The sequence below is a fragment of the Danio rerio genome, chromosome 11, assembly GCF_049306965.1.
Source record: "Danio rerio strain Tuebingen ecotype United States chromosome 11, GRCz12tu, whole genome shotgun sequence".
Classification (NCBI taxonomy): Eukaryota; Metazoa; Chordata; class Actinopteri; order Cypriniformes; family Danionidae; genus Danio; species Danio rerio.
The window spans coordinates 17,302,501-17,321,383 of NC_133186.1; the positions used below are offsets into that span (position 1 = coordinate 17,302,501).

Sequence of the window (18,883 nt, forward strand, 5' to 3'; positions counted from 1 at the left end):
TCGTTAGCTGAAATAAATGAAACCTGTTTGTTTTTTTTAAACTAGAAATAACAAACTATATTGTGTACATACAAAACTAACTGAAACTAACCAAAATTATAGCTAAAATGTCCTTCATTTTCTTATTTGTAAATGTATTTAATGAACAAGCCTACTGAATGCCTTTTAGAAGTAAAACTATTTGCTTTGCGCTGCTAGTTGTTAGACCATACAGCACCTCAGAGTCTGTAATCCTGATGCCATTGGCCAGATCAAGCTGGTCTTCCTCCAGTCAGTCTTCGCTGTTGCTCCCGTGACAAAAACAACAGCAGGACATAACAGCAGCACAGTGATACGACCAGAGCAGAAACTTAAAAGTATTATTTTGACACATTTGTGCCCAATAATGGGTTTTGTTTCTGTAGTAGTGATCCTAATCGCAAATAAATCCTTGTTTTTACCTGGATCTTCTAAATCCATTAAACTAGTTCACCCAATCGAACTGAGCTATTTGAAACGATTTGCATCTCCAGTAAACATTTTTCCACAGACTACTTTTTAAGATGCCTTATACCCCCCTGATTAAAAATAATCAAATTCCTTGAGTTATTAAGTTATTAGAACAGTAGGCTTACACAGGGATCAATTCGAGAACCAGTGAATTGATAACACTGCACGTGCATATTTCAGCAAGCAAACCGAACACAAACAGTACAACTGTAGTGTGCACAAACAGAGGGCTTAAATGAGAAGATCTGATGAAATGTAAGTTTATTTCATACCAGAAAGTCATGATTGTGCGTTAGTCAAGTTTTAAAATAGTTCAGCTTTTGCCAATGTGTAAATTAATATTGAATGCGTGTTACGGTTTTTACTTATGGTTAAATATAGAGCAATTTGCTGGTGTTCAACTGCATTGTTTTAATGCACTCCTGCATTGGGCTAACACATACACTCTGCACTCTGACTACATTAAAGTCGTTGATAAGCCGTGGTGGGCATTTCTCTCTGTTTCATGCTGAACACAGTCGACCAATCACAACAAACTGGGTCATCGGATCAATCAGTACAGATTAGCATCGCACCAGAGAGGGGTTTAGCAACAAATTAATTACTGAACAAATCATATGGAAGCCGTTGGCTTAATTAGGTAAAAATAAATACATAAGACAATGAAAGTGTTTTTAACCTTGCAGGCAAATCAGATTGTTGTTGGAGACCTCCAAAAACCAACATATGACCTTTCAATGCATAATAGAATATCTTTAATTAAAATAAACTTTTCAGATCATGGTGATGTTTTAACTGACTAAAATTATGATTGCGGACTCCATAATTTTGGTTTGTTCAGTCCTAACATGGGAGGATTGTCACAAAAGATCCAATTGCCGGAAAACAACCGAACTTCCCATCACTACTGTGCATCTAACCTCAGATGCAGCCTTGGACACATATTGTACTGGGGCTGCTATCTTGCTCTTCCTGAGAAACCTTCATCTTTGGGTAAGCCACCATTTTGGGGTCCCTACATATCCACACACAATGAACACTCAGCAATTGTGGGATTTGGCACAGAAAGCCTTCATCAAACAAAAGATGACTTCAGAAAAGAGTGCCAACATCATTGCTGTTTATGACTTATGTTTATGACCCTCATAGCACGTGAGGGTGCCAAATGCCCAGACAATGCTAATCTACCACCCAGGGAGTGGAATGTGCCAACTTCCAACAGACAACAAAACTAGCATGCTGATACCAGTCCTAAACAGTAGAACAGCCAAATATGAACAAGCTTGTGGAGAATCCAGTAGTACCTCTAAGGAAAAACACTCCCACGTGATAATGCTGACCACATTGTCTGGTCTCAGACATTTAGGATTGGCTTAAAGGGTTACACCATAGGAGAAACCATCACAGATAACAGAAAGCCAATTCATTTATTTTCACCAATACTTTGTCCGCAGATGTTCTGGGGACCCTTTACCAAGTTTGTGCACAATGTAATCAATCAAAAATGGTGCTTTACAAGCCTTTTAATAGGAAACCTAATTAATTGCCTCACAAGACACTTTTCATGACTCCTGGGTCATATGGCGGCCTTGTGCTCCATGTGGCTTTACAGCCTGTTGGAAGTACACTTTTGTAAAGACAAAGGAACTCTGGAATGCATATGAATGATATACAATTACATAAAGTTTGTTATTAGGCAGAGGTATTTTTAAATCAGCCCTAGCTTTCCTTGTATACTACATGTATTTATTGCAACCAAGTTGATCAATGTGTTTTTAACCCTTAGGTCTTGAAGACCGCGCATACGCAGTTTAAAGCGTCTTCTGATAATGCCAAAAAGAACTTAAATTACACTTTCAGTTTTGATTGTACAGATCAGAGAAATACATCAACCCAATCTGTTGTGTGTGTTATTGACTGTTTATTCGAAACGTTTCTACTTTTAAATGCTGCGAGTGCATGTTGAAAACAAATATTTTTTGATAATCAGTATGAAACCGACACTATAGGCCCTATCATAAACACTCGGCGCAAGGCGCGACGCAATTTTTGTTTGCTAGTTTTAGCTTGGTGCAACAGTCGTTTTGACGTTTTCCGCCACGCTTTTTAAATGGCAAATGCATTTGCGATCATATGTGCTCCCATAGGCATTGTGGTCTAAAAAGGAAGATGTTCTGAGGTGCATTGCTGGCGCGTTGCTATTTTGGGAAAACTATAATAGATTTTTCAATAGACCAAAACAAAGCCGGTCTAACATTTAATGCAGAGCGCGTTAGTAATGCGCCTCGCTTACACACTGCTTAAATCACACAAGATATAGAGCAATATGCAAATATCTTTATTAATGAAAAATAATTTACATATTAAGGATATATATAGGATATTCAGAATATAAATATAAAGGATTAAAATATTACAACACTTTTTTCTAGCCTACATAAAATTTTAAAACCACTGCCTTCATGCCTTCATCTCGAGAGGCTTTTTCAGTTTATTCATAAAAACTAGATTTTGTATAATGTTATCATTATTAGTAGTATTATTTATTATATCCATGTTTATATTTGGTTTATTAAAAACAAGCTTAGATTTGCCCACCTGTCAGGTTTCAGACCATATGGGGCACAGCATGTGTATTTAGATATAACTTAGGTATTTGAGCACACTTCGTTTTTGTTGTTCATTTATTCGTTTGCTGGAAATTAGAACTGAATTTAGAAATCGTTTGTTAAGCGCAAAGATGTGTTTCAAAACTAAATTAATTATTTATGGGATAATTGATGTTTGTGCGTACAAGGTTTCCCTATCCACAAGAGCGAAAGTAGATTCTCATGCTGCAGACGCTATACTTTAACTGTTTTCTTGCTAGTGAAATACTCAGTTTTTCCACTTCCACTTACTTTACATCATGTAAATAGCAAATGCACTTATGGTGGGACGCAACTTGCTCAAAGGGAATGGGAGATGCGACTCTGATTGGTTTATCCTCAAAACACACCTATAACTCATTAAAGGTGCAGTAGGTGACTGTCTTCAGAAACATTTTTTGTTGTGCTGGTTGAAAGTCTCTTCACAGTCTAATAGTAACGATTAAAGTAAGTGATCTAAATGTATTTATATGTATTTTTATATTCTGGGTAAGGCATAAAACTAAAAATGTTCATCCAATCAAATAGAGTCGGACCAACACCTCTCATAATTCCCATAAGTATCTTAAACTGTCAGTCAACAAATGCAGACTTGGGCTTTTGCCTACCGCGCGTGCACACCTAGATGAGCGACACGTGCAAGCGAGACTGTCAGTTGCGGCAAAATCAAATGCTGAATTGAAACTTTAAACTCCTGAATCAGTATTGGAGTTACTTTTGCACGCTGGAGGAAGGACGACACCACACCATGGCAGAAGTAATTCTGTTAGAGGGGTAATGTTATGTTTTAAAACTATATTAATCACACAGAGCTGATGTAGAATGTATTGTGCTATGAATGGGTTCTATGCAAAGACGTGTTGTTAAGCTACTGAAATCTCCAGGTGGAGGCTAGATGTGACTATTTTTAGTTTTATAAGGGAGCTTTTACAGCATCGATGATGTAGAATTATATTCAGCTTAACAACAAAACATCAGTAAATAACGCTATTCCGCCTAACCTGCTTGCTGAGCTGAAGTTGCTTTTATATTCACATTGGATTATTTCTGAACAATGACAGCCTGTGTCCTGCTCCCGATATTGTTCACCGCTACTCTGAATATTCAGTCTAAAATAGCATGTATATGTGGCTTAGTAAGAAGTGAAATTCCTGCACGCCGCCCAGTCAACCACTACATACATTTCTAACTGGCGAATTAACTGGGTTGTCTGCTGTTGTCGCGGTGTGATTTCAAGAGGCATGGCTTTGAAACACAGTCCTTTCCCTGGCATCCAAAGCAAATATGATATCCGATTAGCATTTTCCCATATCACCTATAACACCTTTAAGAAAATAAGCTCAACCCTTTAAGATCATGGGCTACGGCGCAAAGCGGATTTTTCCGTCCTTATATTAGCAAAGGTGGATTCTGACATGCCCCGAAAGCGTTTATGCTGTGCGCTTTGCACTTTGCACATGGACCACTAAAATAGAGCCCTATGTCTACTTTCTACTGAAGACATTATTTTTAATGCAACCACATGCGATGGGCAAAACATGTAAATAATGGGCAGAAATAACAGGGAAACCTCCACATATACGTTAGAGATATACATGAGACAAACTCATTTTGAAAACAAATGTTGTCTCACTAAGTAATCCATAGAATTCTCAATGCAGAACGCACATCTCGCCAGCTCTTCTCGTGTCTGCTATTAATACAAACGATGACGATAGCTGCCTGATAGCTAGGTTGTATCAGTTTCATTCTCAGGAACAAGTTGAAATTATGACTCATTTTTCCTCAATGGACCACCGTGATCTGATGCTGCTTTATTCAGAATGTGACGCATGTAATACGTGTTATTTTTTTTACCGTAGTTGAATCAGTCAAAAATTTGGAAAGAGTTAACCAGGGCTGCAATTTTTGGGGCAAAAATATATAACTTAAAATATCTTAAAATTTTATTTTGAGTTAAAGCAATTGTTTTTAAAGTTTAAAATATTATTTATTCTTGTGTTTAAAGCTTTAGTCATTACGCTACTTACATTTACATTACATTTACATTTAGTCATTTAGCAGACGCTTTTATCCAAAGCGACTTACAAATGAGGACAAGGAAGCAATTTACACAACTAAGAGCAACAATGAATAAGTACTAAAGGCAAGTTTCAGGTCTGTAAAGTCTAAGAAGGGAAGTGTTAGTAGTTTTTTTTTTTTTTTTTTTTTTTTTTGTACAATTAGTGTGATATTCAAAGAGGCAATTGCAGCTTAGGAAGTGAAGTGGAGACTAAATAGTTGAGTTTTTAGTCGTTTCTTGAAAATAGCGAGTGACTCTGCTGTTCTGATGCAGTTAGGGAGTTCATTCCACCAACTGGGCAGATTGAGCATGAGCGTTCGCGAAAGTGATTTTTTCCCTCTTTGGGATGGAACCACGAGGCGACGTTCATTCACAGAACGCAAGTTTCTGGAGGGCACATAGATCTGCAGAAGTGAGTGCAGATAAGAAGGTGCTAGGCCAGAAGTCACTTTGTAGGCAAACATCAGAGTTTTGAATTTGATGCGAGCAGCAACTGGCAGCCAGTGCAAACGGACTAGCAGCGGAGTGACATGTGCTCGTTTAGGTTCATTGAAGACAACTCGTGCTGCTGCATTCTGGAGCAGTTGAAGAGGCTTGATAGAGTTAGCTGGAAGCCCAGCTAGTAGAGAGTTGCAGTAATCCAGTTTGGAGAGAACAAGAGCTTGAACAAGGAGTTGAGCTGCATGTTCAGATAAGAAGGGTCGGATCTTTCTGATGTTATAGAGTGCAAATCTGCACGATCGAGCAGTTCTAGAAATGTGGTCAGAGAAGTTTAGTTGGTCATCAATCGTTACTCCAAGGCTTTTCACCATTTTGGATGCAGTAATGGTTGCCCCATCCATCTGGATTGAAAAGTTATGGTGTAGAGTCGGGTTGGCAGAAACTACAAGCATTTCCGTTTTTGCGAGGTTCAGCTGAAGATGATGATCTTTCATCCAGTGTGAAATATCCAACAGGCAGGCTGAGATACGAGCTGGAACCGAGGGATCATCAGGATGAAAAGAGAGGTATAGCTGGGTGTCATCAGCATAGCAGTGGTAGGAGAATCCATGTCTCTGGATGACTGGTCCTAGAGATGATGTGTAGATGGAGAAGAGAAGTGGCCCAAGAACAGAGCCTTGAGGTACCCCAGTGTTTAGATGCTGTAGGTTGGACACCTCTCCCCTCCAAGACACCCTGAATGACCTGTCAGAGAGATAAGATCTAAACCATTGTATAACAGTGCCCGCAACGCCCAGTGACTCAAGCGTAGATAGCAGGATCTGGTGGTTGACAGTGTCAAAAGCAGCTGACAAGTCCAGCAAAATGAGGACTGATGATTTAGAGTCTGCTTTAGCCAGTCTGAGATCCTCCACGACCGAGAGCAGGGCAGTCTCAGTTGAGTGGCCTTTCTTAAAGCCGGATTGCTTGTTGTCCATGAGATTGTTTTGAGTAAGAAAGTCCAGGACTTGATTGAACACTACTTTCTCCAGAATCTTGGCCATGAATGGAAGCAGGGATACTGGTCTGTAGTTTTCAAGTAGCGTATGGTCCAGGTTGGGTTTCTTTAGCAGTGGGGTTACCCTAGCCTGCTTAAATGTAGTGGGGAATAAACCAGAGTCAAGAGATGTGTTAATTATGTGAGTCAGTGTTGGTATGACTGCAGGAGAGATGGCTTGCAAGAGATGAGAGGGAATGGGATCGAGTGGACAGGTGGTTGCATGGCTAGATAGCACAAGTTTGGATACCTCAGACTCAGAGAGCTGAGAAAAAGAGGTGAGTGTGTGTGGTGTTGGTGTTGTATCTTGCGTGTTTGTTGTAGGTGCAGCAAATTGAGCACTGATTTTTGCAGTTTTGGTGCAGAAGAATGTAGCAAAGTCATCAGTAGTAAGTGTGGAGGATGCGGGTGGAGGAGGAGGATAGAGGAGGGAGGAAAATGTTTTAAAAAGTAGGCGAGGATTAGTGGCATTGTTGATTTTCAGACGGTAATACGTCTGCTTTGCAGAAGTAACCTCAGCTGAGAAAGAGGACAGAAGAGTTTGGTATGTTAAGAGATGTGCAGGATTTTTAGTTTTCCGCCAAATTCTCTCTGCAGCCCGAAGTTTTGAGCGATGCTCACGGAGAGCATCCGAGAGCCAGGGTGCAGGAGGACTGGCACGGGCTGGCCTGGATGCAAGAGGACATAATCGGTCTAGACATGATGCTAGTGTGGAGCAGAGTGTATTAGTGGCACTGTTCGAATCAAGTGCAGTGAGTTTGCGAGATGGAGGAAGAGAGTCTGAAACAATGGTGGATAGTCTATTGGGTGAGAGAGATCGTAGGTTTCTGCGAAAGGTAACCAGTGTTGGAGTGTGTGGCGGCTCAGGAGTAATGTGGATGTTGAGAGACAGAAGGAAATGATCAGATATTTGTAGTGGAGTTACTATTGTTTGATCAGTGAAGCAGTGTCGTGTGTAAATAAGGTCTAGCTGATTACCTGATTTGTGGGTAGCAGAAGTAGGTGCTCTTTTTAGGTCAAAAGAGGCAAGCAGAGTCTGAAAGTCTGCAGCTTGCGGTTTGTCAACGTAAATGTTGAAGTCACCTAGCACCAATAAGTGTCAGAGTCGATCAAAAACTATAATTAAATGCGGGAATAATGCACAAGAAAGTTTTTAGTACAACAGTTTTGCAAACATATTTTACCATTTCAAATCTATATTGTGCATGCTGTATACAGCGCTCAGAATAATTGAGTACACTCCATTTTGAAAATCAGTATTTTTATCCATTTCTCAGAGAATATAGGCAACGTATTTTTGGTGCATTTAAACAAAACAGATTGGTTAAGCATATATATTTATTAAAATAATATTTTAGTCACCAAACATATATAGAAATTGAAAGATAATACAAATAAATTCAAGCAAAATATTGCAAAAATAATTACAACCTACAAAATTAACAAATTTTTTTCTATTTTGTTCATCTCTTGATTTTTTCTCTTTTTTTGAAATTAATCTTTTAACATATAAATTTGGGTATACTAATTTTCGACTATTTTCTTAAGTTATTGTGTTTGATGAGCTCCAGATTTGACTTCAGTAGTGACTAATGTATATGCACAAATATAATACAATAAGAGCAAGTAATACAATAAGCATTTAGTTTGGGCTAGCTTTTGCAGCTGGACATTGCTTTACAATGCCCTTGATAGGTGAACATTAGCCAGTGGGGGAATGTCTTTTTCTCCAGCTGTAAATTATTCATGAGTATTCAATTCAATTATTCAATAAGTAGCTGAAATAAGCACAAATGTCAGGGCATGTCAAAACATCTTAGGGGCCCCAATATCACCTCAGACCCTTTACCCTTATAGCAGATGAAACCTTCTGTACGTGTCTGAAATGTATGATGTCTGTTATTAAAAAAAAAAAAAAGTGGCATTTGCAAAACATTATTGTAAATGAAAACTAGTAGTACAAACAGTATTTGTCTTGTAACATTTAGTACAATTTAGTAAAAAACTTACAAGATATTTCACCATGTGAAATTAAAAAGAAGTCTGTTAACAATTTACCCCGAGTCTAATGGTAAAGAAGGTGCGAACTGATGTAATTTGGTCAATGTCAGGTCTAGATCAAACATTAAGTTTTGTTTCGGTACTTCAAACCACAGCAGTAATTCAGCCTGTCATGTCATCTGGCAGCATTACATCAAGTTTGCGCATATGCTAAATGACAACAGTTTTGACTAGCAACATGAAATCCATAACTTTTGGTCTACATGGTCTGAAGATGATCCACGTCAAGTTTGAACACAATCAAAATGGCAGATTATGGCATAATTGGTATCTGTGTTGTCGGCATGAACCAAAAAATAATTTGAGACCAATTTCATCAAAATAAGCATATGCAATCAAAAGTTATTACCAAATTTGTAAGTTTCATTAATAATGGTTAATGAATGTCTTATAACTCTTGACCCATAGGTGGCCCTATCACCAAATTTTCATGGTGTGGTCAGTGTGAGGCGACAATGACAGACCTAAAATGTGGTGGCATTATCTTTAACTATCGCAGAGATACAGCCTCAGGTTTAGTTGGGAATCATACCATTACATTTGTCAGTGCAGTAATGAAAAACCGTTACACCTATCGACACAAATTCCATAACTGTTGGTCAGCAAAGTCTGAAGATGATCGGAATCAAATTTGGTGCAAATCAGCCAAACTATGTAAGAGAAGTAAGAAAAAGTAGGTTTTTGAATTAAGGCTAGATGGCGGACAAGAAGTTCTGTTGATTAAGGCATTACTGGTATCAAAATTTGCAGAAAAACCCAAGGAATGTATCAAGACAAATATCATAACAATGAGCAAAATTATTCAAAGGTTATTAGCATTTTTAGAAATATTGTTATAATGTTTGGCCAAAAGGTAGCGTTGCCACGAAACATTTTGAGAACCTTCAGCAAACAGTCCCGAAGACACATACCAACTTCCATAATTTGCAAGTGCATCCATAAAATATAGCAATTTGACAATTCAAAATGGCAGATGGCCAAAAAGACTGCCTTGGAAAAATTTTGGACAAAGGGTTGAGAAGTAATAAGCAAAAAAAGTCAATTTTGTATCTCTGAACCACTCGTGGGCAGTGTGGCAAAAGACAGCAGCTCATTTTAGGGCATGGATGTGATAATACACAAGTTTGGTGTAAATACGTCAATGCACCACAGAGATAACACCATAAATATAGTTTTGCAAGCTCTACGCTAAATTTGTTTGCAAGTTAAACAAAAACAGTAAGACTAAACTTGAATTCCATAAATTTTTGTCATCATGGTCTGCAGATCATGTGATTTCATTTTGATAGAATTCAAATTAAATTGGAAAAATACGAGTTTATTTAAATAGGTTTTTCAAAAAATTTGAAATAACGGAAAAAATTCATGACGAAAAATGACATCATATGGTGCGTTTGAATCGGCTTTTTGATTGTAGCACATTTGGTTTAAAAGTAATAAAGATAAACACAAAAGAAAATTTTTAACAAGTAGTGGGGCTAGAGATTTTAAATGTCCAAATTTGTTGTGGTTGAAGATCAGACTGTCCTCAACACAGTGTGCCAAAGTTTGCGCAAATGCCGCAAACAGTTCATAGGGGTGCCATAGACTACCAGAGCGGAAGAAGAAAAAGAAGTGGAAGAAGCCAGAGGAATAATAATAAGAACCGGAACGAATACAATAGGTGCCCACACCTTTGGTGCTTGATCCCGAACTAATTGTTTCATAAGGCCTGTTTTTCACTGGTATTTTACACTCAAAGAATTTACAAGAGAACACAGAAACAACAGTGTTCGGAGCTCATGGTATGCCATTTCCAATTATTGTTTTTACACATTTTCATTTAATAGAAATTTTAAGAACCCACAAAACTATGAAGCACAAACTATGATGGTGCTGTTAAAAGGAATAATATTAAATAATATTGGATTAATCTGAGTGTATCTCATAATGAACAAAATACGTTATGGAAATATTTAAAATATTCATGGATACTGTACCTTTTCACTGCTTTCTGTGCCAGCATACGGTTCCCAGCCAAGAATGTCAGGCTGCCTATGATAGCCAGATACTTAAGGGTCTGAAACATGTTCAAGTGAGTCCAGTATACATACATCAGGCCCAACATCGCTGCAAGTGAATAAAAATAAAGTAAGTAACTATATAAAGCAAGACATTTATTTATTGGTTCCTTTCTGAAGCATCTTACATTGTATATGAAGTAAAACAGGTGTAGATAAGTAATGAGGGGTTGTGAAAAAACAATGCAAATTATATCCGTCTGCATACTTTAATCAAATTATGCATTTTGTACAATCTGTAAGAATGCAATAAATAACTGAAGGAGTTACAATAGTCCAGAGGTGTCCAAACTCAGTCCTGGAGGGCCGGTGTCCTGGAGAGTTTAGCTCCAACCCTAATCAAACACACTTGAACCAGCTAATCAAGCTCTTATTTGATATACTAGAAATGTCCTGTGTTGAAGCAAGTTGGAGCTAAACTCAGCAGGACACCAGCCCTCAAGGACCGAGTTTGGACACCCCTGCAATCGTCATGAGGCTAGACAATGCATATAATTGAGTTCTAAAAACGGACACAAAAAGTGTGTGCAAAGTTGCTTGATGTTTAGACCCACAAAAATGTGATGGAATAATTAAAGCTACAAGCAGCACTAAAAAGGCCCTCACACCCAGGCTCACCACTGCCCAGAAAACAGTGGTCTTTATAAGGATACATAGATCATCCACGTAGATGCTGCAGAACATATTTGGTGCAATGATTTCCACAATGCTATTTATTTTAATACTTTAGAGTGACCGAGAGTATACTTCCTTGACGAACTCTGAGTTCTAGTTGGTGAGTATTTGACAGGGAATTTCCCACTTGGATTCTGTTTCTAAGTTTCTTCTAAGTTTCTTCTCTGTGTCTAAGTTTCTTCTAGTGAGAAAGTTTGAAATGAAGGTAGGAAGACTTCCTCTAAATCCCATTTGGTGAAGATCTTTAAAAAAATCCAAATCTCCATGTTGTATCATATGCTTTTTTTTTAAATTAAAGAAAACAGCAATAACATGTTCTTTTCTGATGAATCCATCTCTGACATAAGTTTCCAGTCGGATTAACTGATCTAGTGTACTATTTCCACGTCTATATCCACACTGGTAGTCAGTGAGTTGATTATTTGTTTCCAGTGTCCAGACAATAAGGTTGTTATTCATTCTTTCCATCTTTTTACATAAACAACTGGTTAAGGCAATTGTCCTCCAGAGGGTCGTAGTATATTTGGTTCGCATATACTAATCGTATTAAAACCTTTAAAAGTTAAGGCATCATTTGGAGATAAGTGGGTTTCCTGAATACAATAGGCAAGTGGGTTAAAAATGTTGGTTTTTAGTCCCCGACAATTCCACTGTATTAAGTGATTGTTTATTCTCAAGTGGGAAATATAGGTACAGGTTCTTTATTTTTACATTTAGGTGAGAGACTATGACTACGACTGGTCGTTGTCTCCGTCATCTCAATATCTTTAGGATTGTCATTTTTGTGAGTTCGACATTTATCTTGATTTGGTTGTTGATTTGTTGAACTTGGAGCTTTTTTTTTTTTTTTTTTTACCTTTGATTCTTTCTGTTCTAGGTATATGTCTGGAATTGGTCCAGTTTGAATGAGTTCATTTTTAGTTTTTTGGGAAGTTGAATTTTTGGTGTTGCTTATGGTTTGTTTGTCCTTAAATAACCAAGTTAGGTCCGTCTGACAACTTGAGTTTTTGGTGTGACTACAACAGAATAGGGCTTTTTCAGACTGAAGGCAGGGCTTTACGAGCTTCAGGATAGCTCATCTTCCTTGTGTGTTTTATTTTTTGTATTTCTTTCTCTTTATGCCAAATGGGACAATTATTTGATGAGGTTGCATGATCTCCAAGGCAGTTTTTAAATTTAGGAGGTTTTGTGCAGTTCATTCCATGATCATCCTCACCACAATTTTGACATGTTGTCTTATTTTTGCACCCTGCAGATCCATGACCAAATTTCTGGCATTTAAAACATCTCAGTGGATTTGGTATGAATACATCTACAGCAACACTTAAATATCCCTGTTTGATTTTCTCTGGTGGTTGTGGTCCGTTGAAGGTCAGAATGTATGTTCCTGTTTTAATTATCTGTCCATCCTTTTTAATGATTATTCTTTTTACGTCAATTACACCTATTGGTTTTAATTTTGAAGCGATTTCAATTTCATCCATATCTTGTAGTTCTCTGGTGCGGATAACACCTTTGCTGTTGTTCAAGGTAGAATGAGCGAATGCTTTTATCGTAATTCCAGCCAAAGTTGTTGCTTGTAGTAAATTTTCTGAGTTAGCTTTCTTAGCACATTCCACCAAAATTTGTCCAGATCGCAGCTTTTAAATGTCTTTTACTGTTCCTGCAATTCCTGTAATTCCTTTGTGGATCGCAAAAGTTTGGTCAGGGGCATGTCTTCAGTCAGTAATTCTAGTATAATAAATCTTTGCCAGTTTTTATTTTCAGATGAGAAAATAAATTCAGTTCTTAGTTTAGTCTCCAAGTCTTGTTCCAATATCCGTTTTTTAGTGTTTTGATTTTTTGCCATATTGATTAGATATTTGTTCATCATCTCTGCTCCTCACTCACCTCGAAGTCCTACAAGGGGATGTACAGAGCCACGAACATCCACTGGATGTACATCAAGGATACAGTGATGATTTACTTGAGCATATAAACACAGGGTCTATAATACTCAATTGACCCTATAACAGCGCCTTCCAGGAGAAAGGCAAGTCCTGACAAGCCAAATGATTGGAATGGGCCTTTCCAACCTCTCGTCTGGTTGAAGTATGAGCCAAAGTGATGTGTTGGATAAATAATGGCGGCAGCAAATCAAAATCCTCAATCCCCAGGATCTCTTCTTCCACCAACACGAGTCGCAACTCAAGGCCAACAAGTTGCCCCATTTGTCGCCTCTTACAAACAGCAAGGGGGTGACATCAGTTATCAAGATTAAAAGATCCAGGATCTGCCAAATCATCTTGGATCATTTAAGCAAAGTGCAAATAACTGAACCCTGACTGCAGAAGAAGAGGTTACAGGTACTTTAACGGTGTGCCTGCAGTCCCGACTTTTCTCTAATAAAGGATGTGTAGTGCACTTTGAAGCACAAATTGGACAACGAAGACCCTTTACTGTTGCCCACTTTGTTTGCAGGAATATTTACACCTGAAGCACTTAAGTCCTTGATGTCTTTGACCCTTAAACGTCTTTTAAGTGTTGTAAAAAAAAAAAAAAACCTTACAAAGTGGCAAATGCATTACTGTTTCAATTTTTTTTTAAATGTGTTGGAAAAACCAAAATTGGAATGCATGTTTATTTAAAATAATAAAAATTCATAAGTAACACATCAAATATGCTGTTTTATGCTGTTAAAAGACAATAAATTTGAGTATTTTTTAATATTCTTTATATTTTAGTTTTCCATGCTGTCCTAACTTTTTCTGATTTGGGGTTATATACACAGTTGAAGTCAGAATTATTAGCCCCCCTGAATTATTAGCCCCCGTTTATTTTTTCCCCAATTTCTGTTTAACAGAGAGAAGATTTTTTTTCAACACATTTCTAAACAAAATAGTTTTAATAATTTCTCTCTAATAACTGATTTATTTTATCTTTGCCATGATGACAGTAAATAATATTTCATCAAAAATATTTTTCAAGACACTTTACAGCTTAAAGTGACATTTAAAGGCTTAACCAGGTTAATTAGGTTAACTAGGCAAGTCAGAGTAATTAGGCAAGTAAGAATGTAACAATTATACATTTTGGTTTTAAGATTATAGTCTGAGTAATAATCACGGTTAAAAATAGCATTTGTCTAATGCAAGGCTTGAAATTTACTTTTTTACTTAGTAGCACCGATGCTCCCCACTTCAAAAATATTAGGAGCACCATAAAATTTTTTGAAGGACCCACCAAAAATGAATGAGCACCACTGCAAATTGTACATTAACAGATATATTGTATTTGAAAACAACATCAATTAGGACTAACAAAAACCAAAAAAAGAACTAACTACTTTTGTTATAACTTATTGACATTTGTGCAATAATTGCAAAATTAATGTCTAATAATTATAAAATATTATGATGACGATGATGACAATACTACTAACAATGAATAACCTTATCATGCTGCCTTGAATGTGCTTGAACGCAAGTTATATGCAATAAAAAGTCCAACTGTTAAATTATGACATATAAATCTATGGTTTACATCAAACAAAAATTAAGCTTTGCAGTAATAAATATACATTTTGCACTATTGCTTTTATACACATGACAATATAATGACTAGAGAGAACGGACAAAAGAAAGAAAGAAAGTCTCACTTCTGCCATTATTTAAAGGTTTTGGTTTCGGTTTGGTCATTGTAAAGGCTCAGTCTAGTTATGCACTGATTTACATTTTTTTGTGTTTGTGGAAAAAAGCAGTCGAGTCAGCCGACCCAATGAGTGGCGCAAAGCAGCATTCTCGCGACGACCACCTGTGCAATACTGTTATTTGACATGAGCTGAAGTTTCAATTTAAGCTTAGTAAAGTCAACCTTCTTTGGCAAAGATCTACACTGTTAGATTTTACATTTAGCGTCTATTTGTGCTGAACCCAGTGAATGCAACGCATCGAGATTCGCCAATTAAGCAGCTGATCCACTATGAGTCTTTCAGCACTCTCTCCGAAAACACTGGATTTATCTCGGCTGGCGAATTATTTGTAACTTTAAATGGGGTTGCAAACTTATGTATTTTTCATAGCTTTTTCCTCAAACTTCAGCCATTTGGAGTTACCGCGATCACAAAAGCCCCCATCTAAACTAGTGCGCCTGAAAAGTGCGAGCGCGTTGCGTTGCGTCCCTCCATTAGAAATAATGAACTTGCACAAGCTTGCCTTAGATAATAGCCTCAGCCATAGTTAATCCAATGTGTGTGAATATTAGTTTCGGTGTACAAACTAGGGCACAGCTGGTATAACTTTGTTTAGTTGCCGCAATTTCGATTCGTGCAGAAACATGGTGTTGAGAAGCCTTGATGAATAATTAACCGTGACTAATTAAAGCACGATTAATAGTGAAACTGGTTAATCGCTGCATCCCTATAAGTTATTGTAAAAGGATGATTTGTTCTGCATACTATCGAAAAAATAAATAGCTTAAAGGGGCTAATAATTTTGACTTTAAAATTGTTTAAAAATAAAAACTGTTTTTATTCTAGTCAAAATAAAACAAATAAGACTTTCTCCAGAAGAAAAAATATTATCCGACATACAGTGAAAATTTCCTTTTCAAAGGGGGGCTTTTTAGCTTACCCAATTCACCTGTAGCATGTCTTTGGACTGTGGGAGGAAACCGGAGCACCCAGAGGGAAACCACGCAAACGAAGGGAGAACATGCAAACTCCTCACAGAAATGCCAACTGAGCCGAGGTTCGAACCAGCGACCTTCTTGCTTCGAGGCGAGCGTGCTACCCGCTCCGCCACTGCATCGTCCTTTATATAAAACACTTAGCAGACTGTAATTTTTTTCTGCCTAAGTGATTGATGATCCTGTGAGCTGTGTAAGTAAGATGTTTATTTCCCGGACAGAGTGGCCCATGTGACAATCTGCCCATCGGTTCTTTTCTTTATTGACATTGGGCTGATCCAATCACAAACTTCCGTTTTGGGCTCTGTGTAAGCGTGCAACATAGGTGTATATTTGTCAAAATAGTTGAGAGTCACGCCTGCTTCTCACGTGCGGGAGAGCAGAAGCGGCGAGCAGGCAATGCACTTGCTTTTGCGTCTGCACTTTGCAGCGTGCAGCGGGGCACAGATCAATATATTTCTGTCATTCTATCTAGTTACTTATTTGTCCATATAAATATAGGTGTGTCATTCATGTATTTTCAGATGCACTCGGTCAGAAGACAAATCGCATGAGATATCATGACATTGTGTTTTTGATTTTCAGCATGATGTAGGCTTATAGTGACAATAATATTTATACAATATGGTTATAATGATATTTATACATGACCAAACTAGTGTGCAACTTAAGCAACTTTTTTTTACATTTAGTTTTGTAGTTCGGGCCCAAACAAATATTTCTTGCATTTTTCAATCGTTTAAGGTTTTTTTGATTGACAATGTAAAATCTTTTAGCTACGTTTGATATTTCATTGTTGAGTTTAACATTTATTTAAGGGTCTCTGATACATTGCTTTTATTATTTATCTTTATTTTATTAATCAACATTAACTGTGTGCTTTAACAGGCAGTTTTTGTTAATTTCATTATTTATTAGGCTCCCTCAAAACACACAGGCACACACAAGATGGACTTCCATTGTGTATTATAATTTTATTATAATAATAGATAAAAAAAAGTTTTTAATGTCAACTCTCGTTATTTCCTATAAATGGCTTTTGTGCTTTTATAGAATGGGAGTTAGTAAACATTTTCAAGGGCATGCATAGATGGGGAGCATTTTGATTGATGTAGTAGGCCGCTCTGGACCATTACGCCAGAGCCGATTTTGTGTCCCAGTCCAGCCCTGCAATGAGTACACTTAGAATCCAACATGGAAATAATTTTTTTCTTTATTGGTATTGGTTGTTTTGAAATTTTATTGCCTGTGTTTTTATTTCTGTAATAAATATGGCTGTCAAGCTAGGATCTTGATAGTTTTTTTGTGGGTATGTTGTTTACATAGAAAGAAAATCTGTGTTAGAAGTTGAACAAAAATTCTAATAAACAATTGTATTTTGAATTTAAATACTTTTTGTCTTGCGTTTGCATTAATTTTACATTTGAATAGCCAAAATTATTTTGTTAAGTTTCAGTCTTTTTAATGAGATTAAATAGCAAGGATATTTTCACAGTATATCTGATAATATTTTTTTCCTCTGGAGAAAGTCCATTTCGGCTAGAATAAAAGCAGTTATTAAAGAGCCCATATTATGGGTTTTTGAAAATTCCCCTCCATGTAGTGTGTAACACAGCTCTAAGTGAAGTGAAGTATCCAGCTAAGGCTTAAATCTGTTAGTGTACAGTGTTTAAAACGGTTGATTCATCTATAAAAGAGTCGACTCATAGTGCTTCAAACGAGTCTCCTTGATACCGATTCATTAGGTGTTTCGCCATGACGTACGAACGAAACCAAGTTATTCACGTGCACGCGCAAACCCGGGAGATTTCAAACCTGAGGCCCCGCCCTCTGACGCAGAAACCCAGGCACACACACACACACACACACCCACAAACACACACACACAAACATGCCGGTCGATTGAAGTCACACTGCAGATGGATATATTGAGTCTCTACCCAAAGATGAAACCTCAGCATTATAGCCAAGCAGTTGGAAACTACTGGAAACTTCTGGAAACTACATGCTACAAAGAATACTTCATCAGCGTTTGTTAAAGGAAGGATCAGTAAAGAGTAACTTACTGCTGGACGTCAGGATGGATTTTTCTTCCTCCATTTCTCAAGTGTAAGTACGTGCGATTAAAGTTGCCTCGTTGACTCTAGCTTGCAAATGTATTTAGTTGTGATTTGTTACTTGTAACCGCGTGTACTGTATCAGGTTAACTGGCTATATTCTCTTATCGTGTGCAAAGTCACGTTAAAAACGCGACGCGTGCTACTTTGTTAACGGAGCTCCGTGGACGAGGAGTTGTGTGTGTGTGTGCGCGCGCTGTCGTCCGGAGGTGTGTGTTTGTGTGTGTGTTTGTGTGTGTGTGTGTGTGTGTGTGTGCGCGCGCGCGTTGTCGTCCGGAGCAGGGTTAAGTGCGTGTGTGTGTGTGTGCAATATGTGTGTGTGTGTGTGTGTGTGTCTGTGAAAAGAGCAGAGTGAGAAGCTAGGAGATCTCCTCAACTGTTTTTGGAGTTTTTGTTCAATAAAATAGTTTGTCGTCTGTATTTTCAAGTCCATAGTCTGTATTTACATTGACCCACTGGCAGCTAAAATCCACGCCTACACTATCGAGCGTGTATGAACTGTGATTACTTTTATATTGCTGATTAGCTGTTGTGCATTTCACTCTCTGACTGAAGGCAGTCGACCAATCGCGACAGACTGTCATTGGTCCAATCAGCGCAGATTAGCTTTGCGCTAAGGAGGGGTTTGG

General features: G+C 37.6%; 1 protein-coding gene across 3 annotated transcripts in view; it reads right to left on the reverse strand.

Moving 5' to 3' along the window:
- The window catches only part of rpn2 (ribophorin II), a 111,436-nt gene that overhangs the window by 19,719 nt on the left and 72,834 nt on the right, over positions 1-18,883 (reverse strand). For 2 of the 3 annotated variants that reach the window (NM_212748.1, XM_073915541.1), the window contains 1 exon segment: positions 10,717-10,846. In NM_212748.1, the coding sequence (NP_997913.1) occupies positions 10,717-10,846 (130 nt within the window). 3 annotated transcript variants of the gene reach the window in all.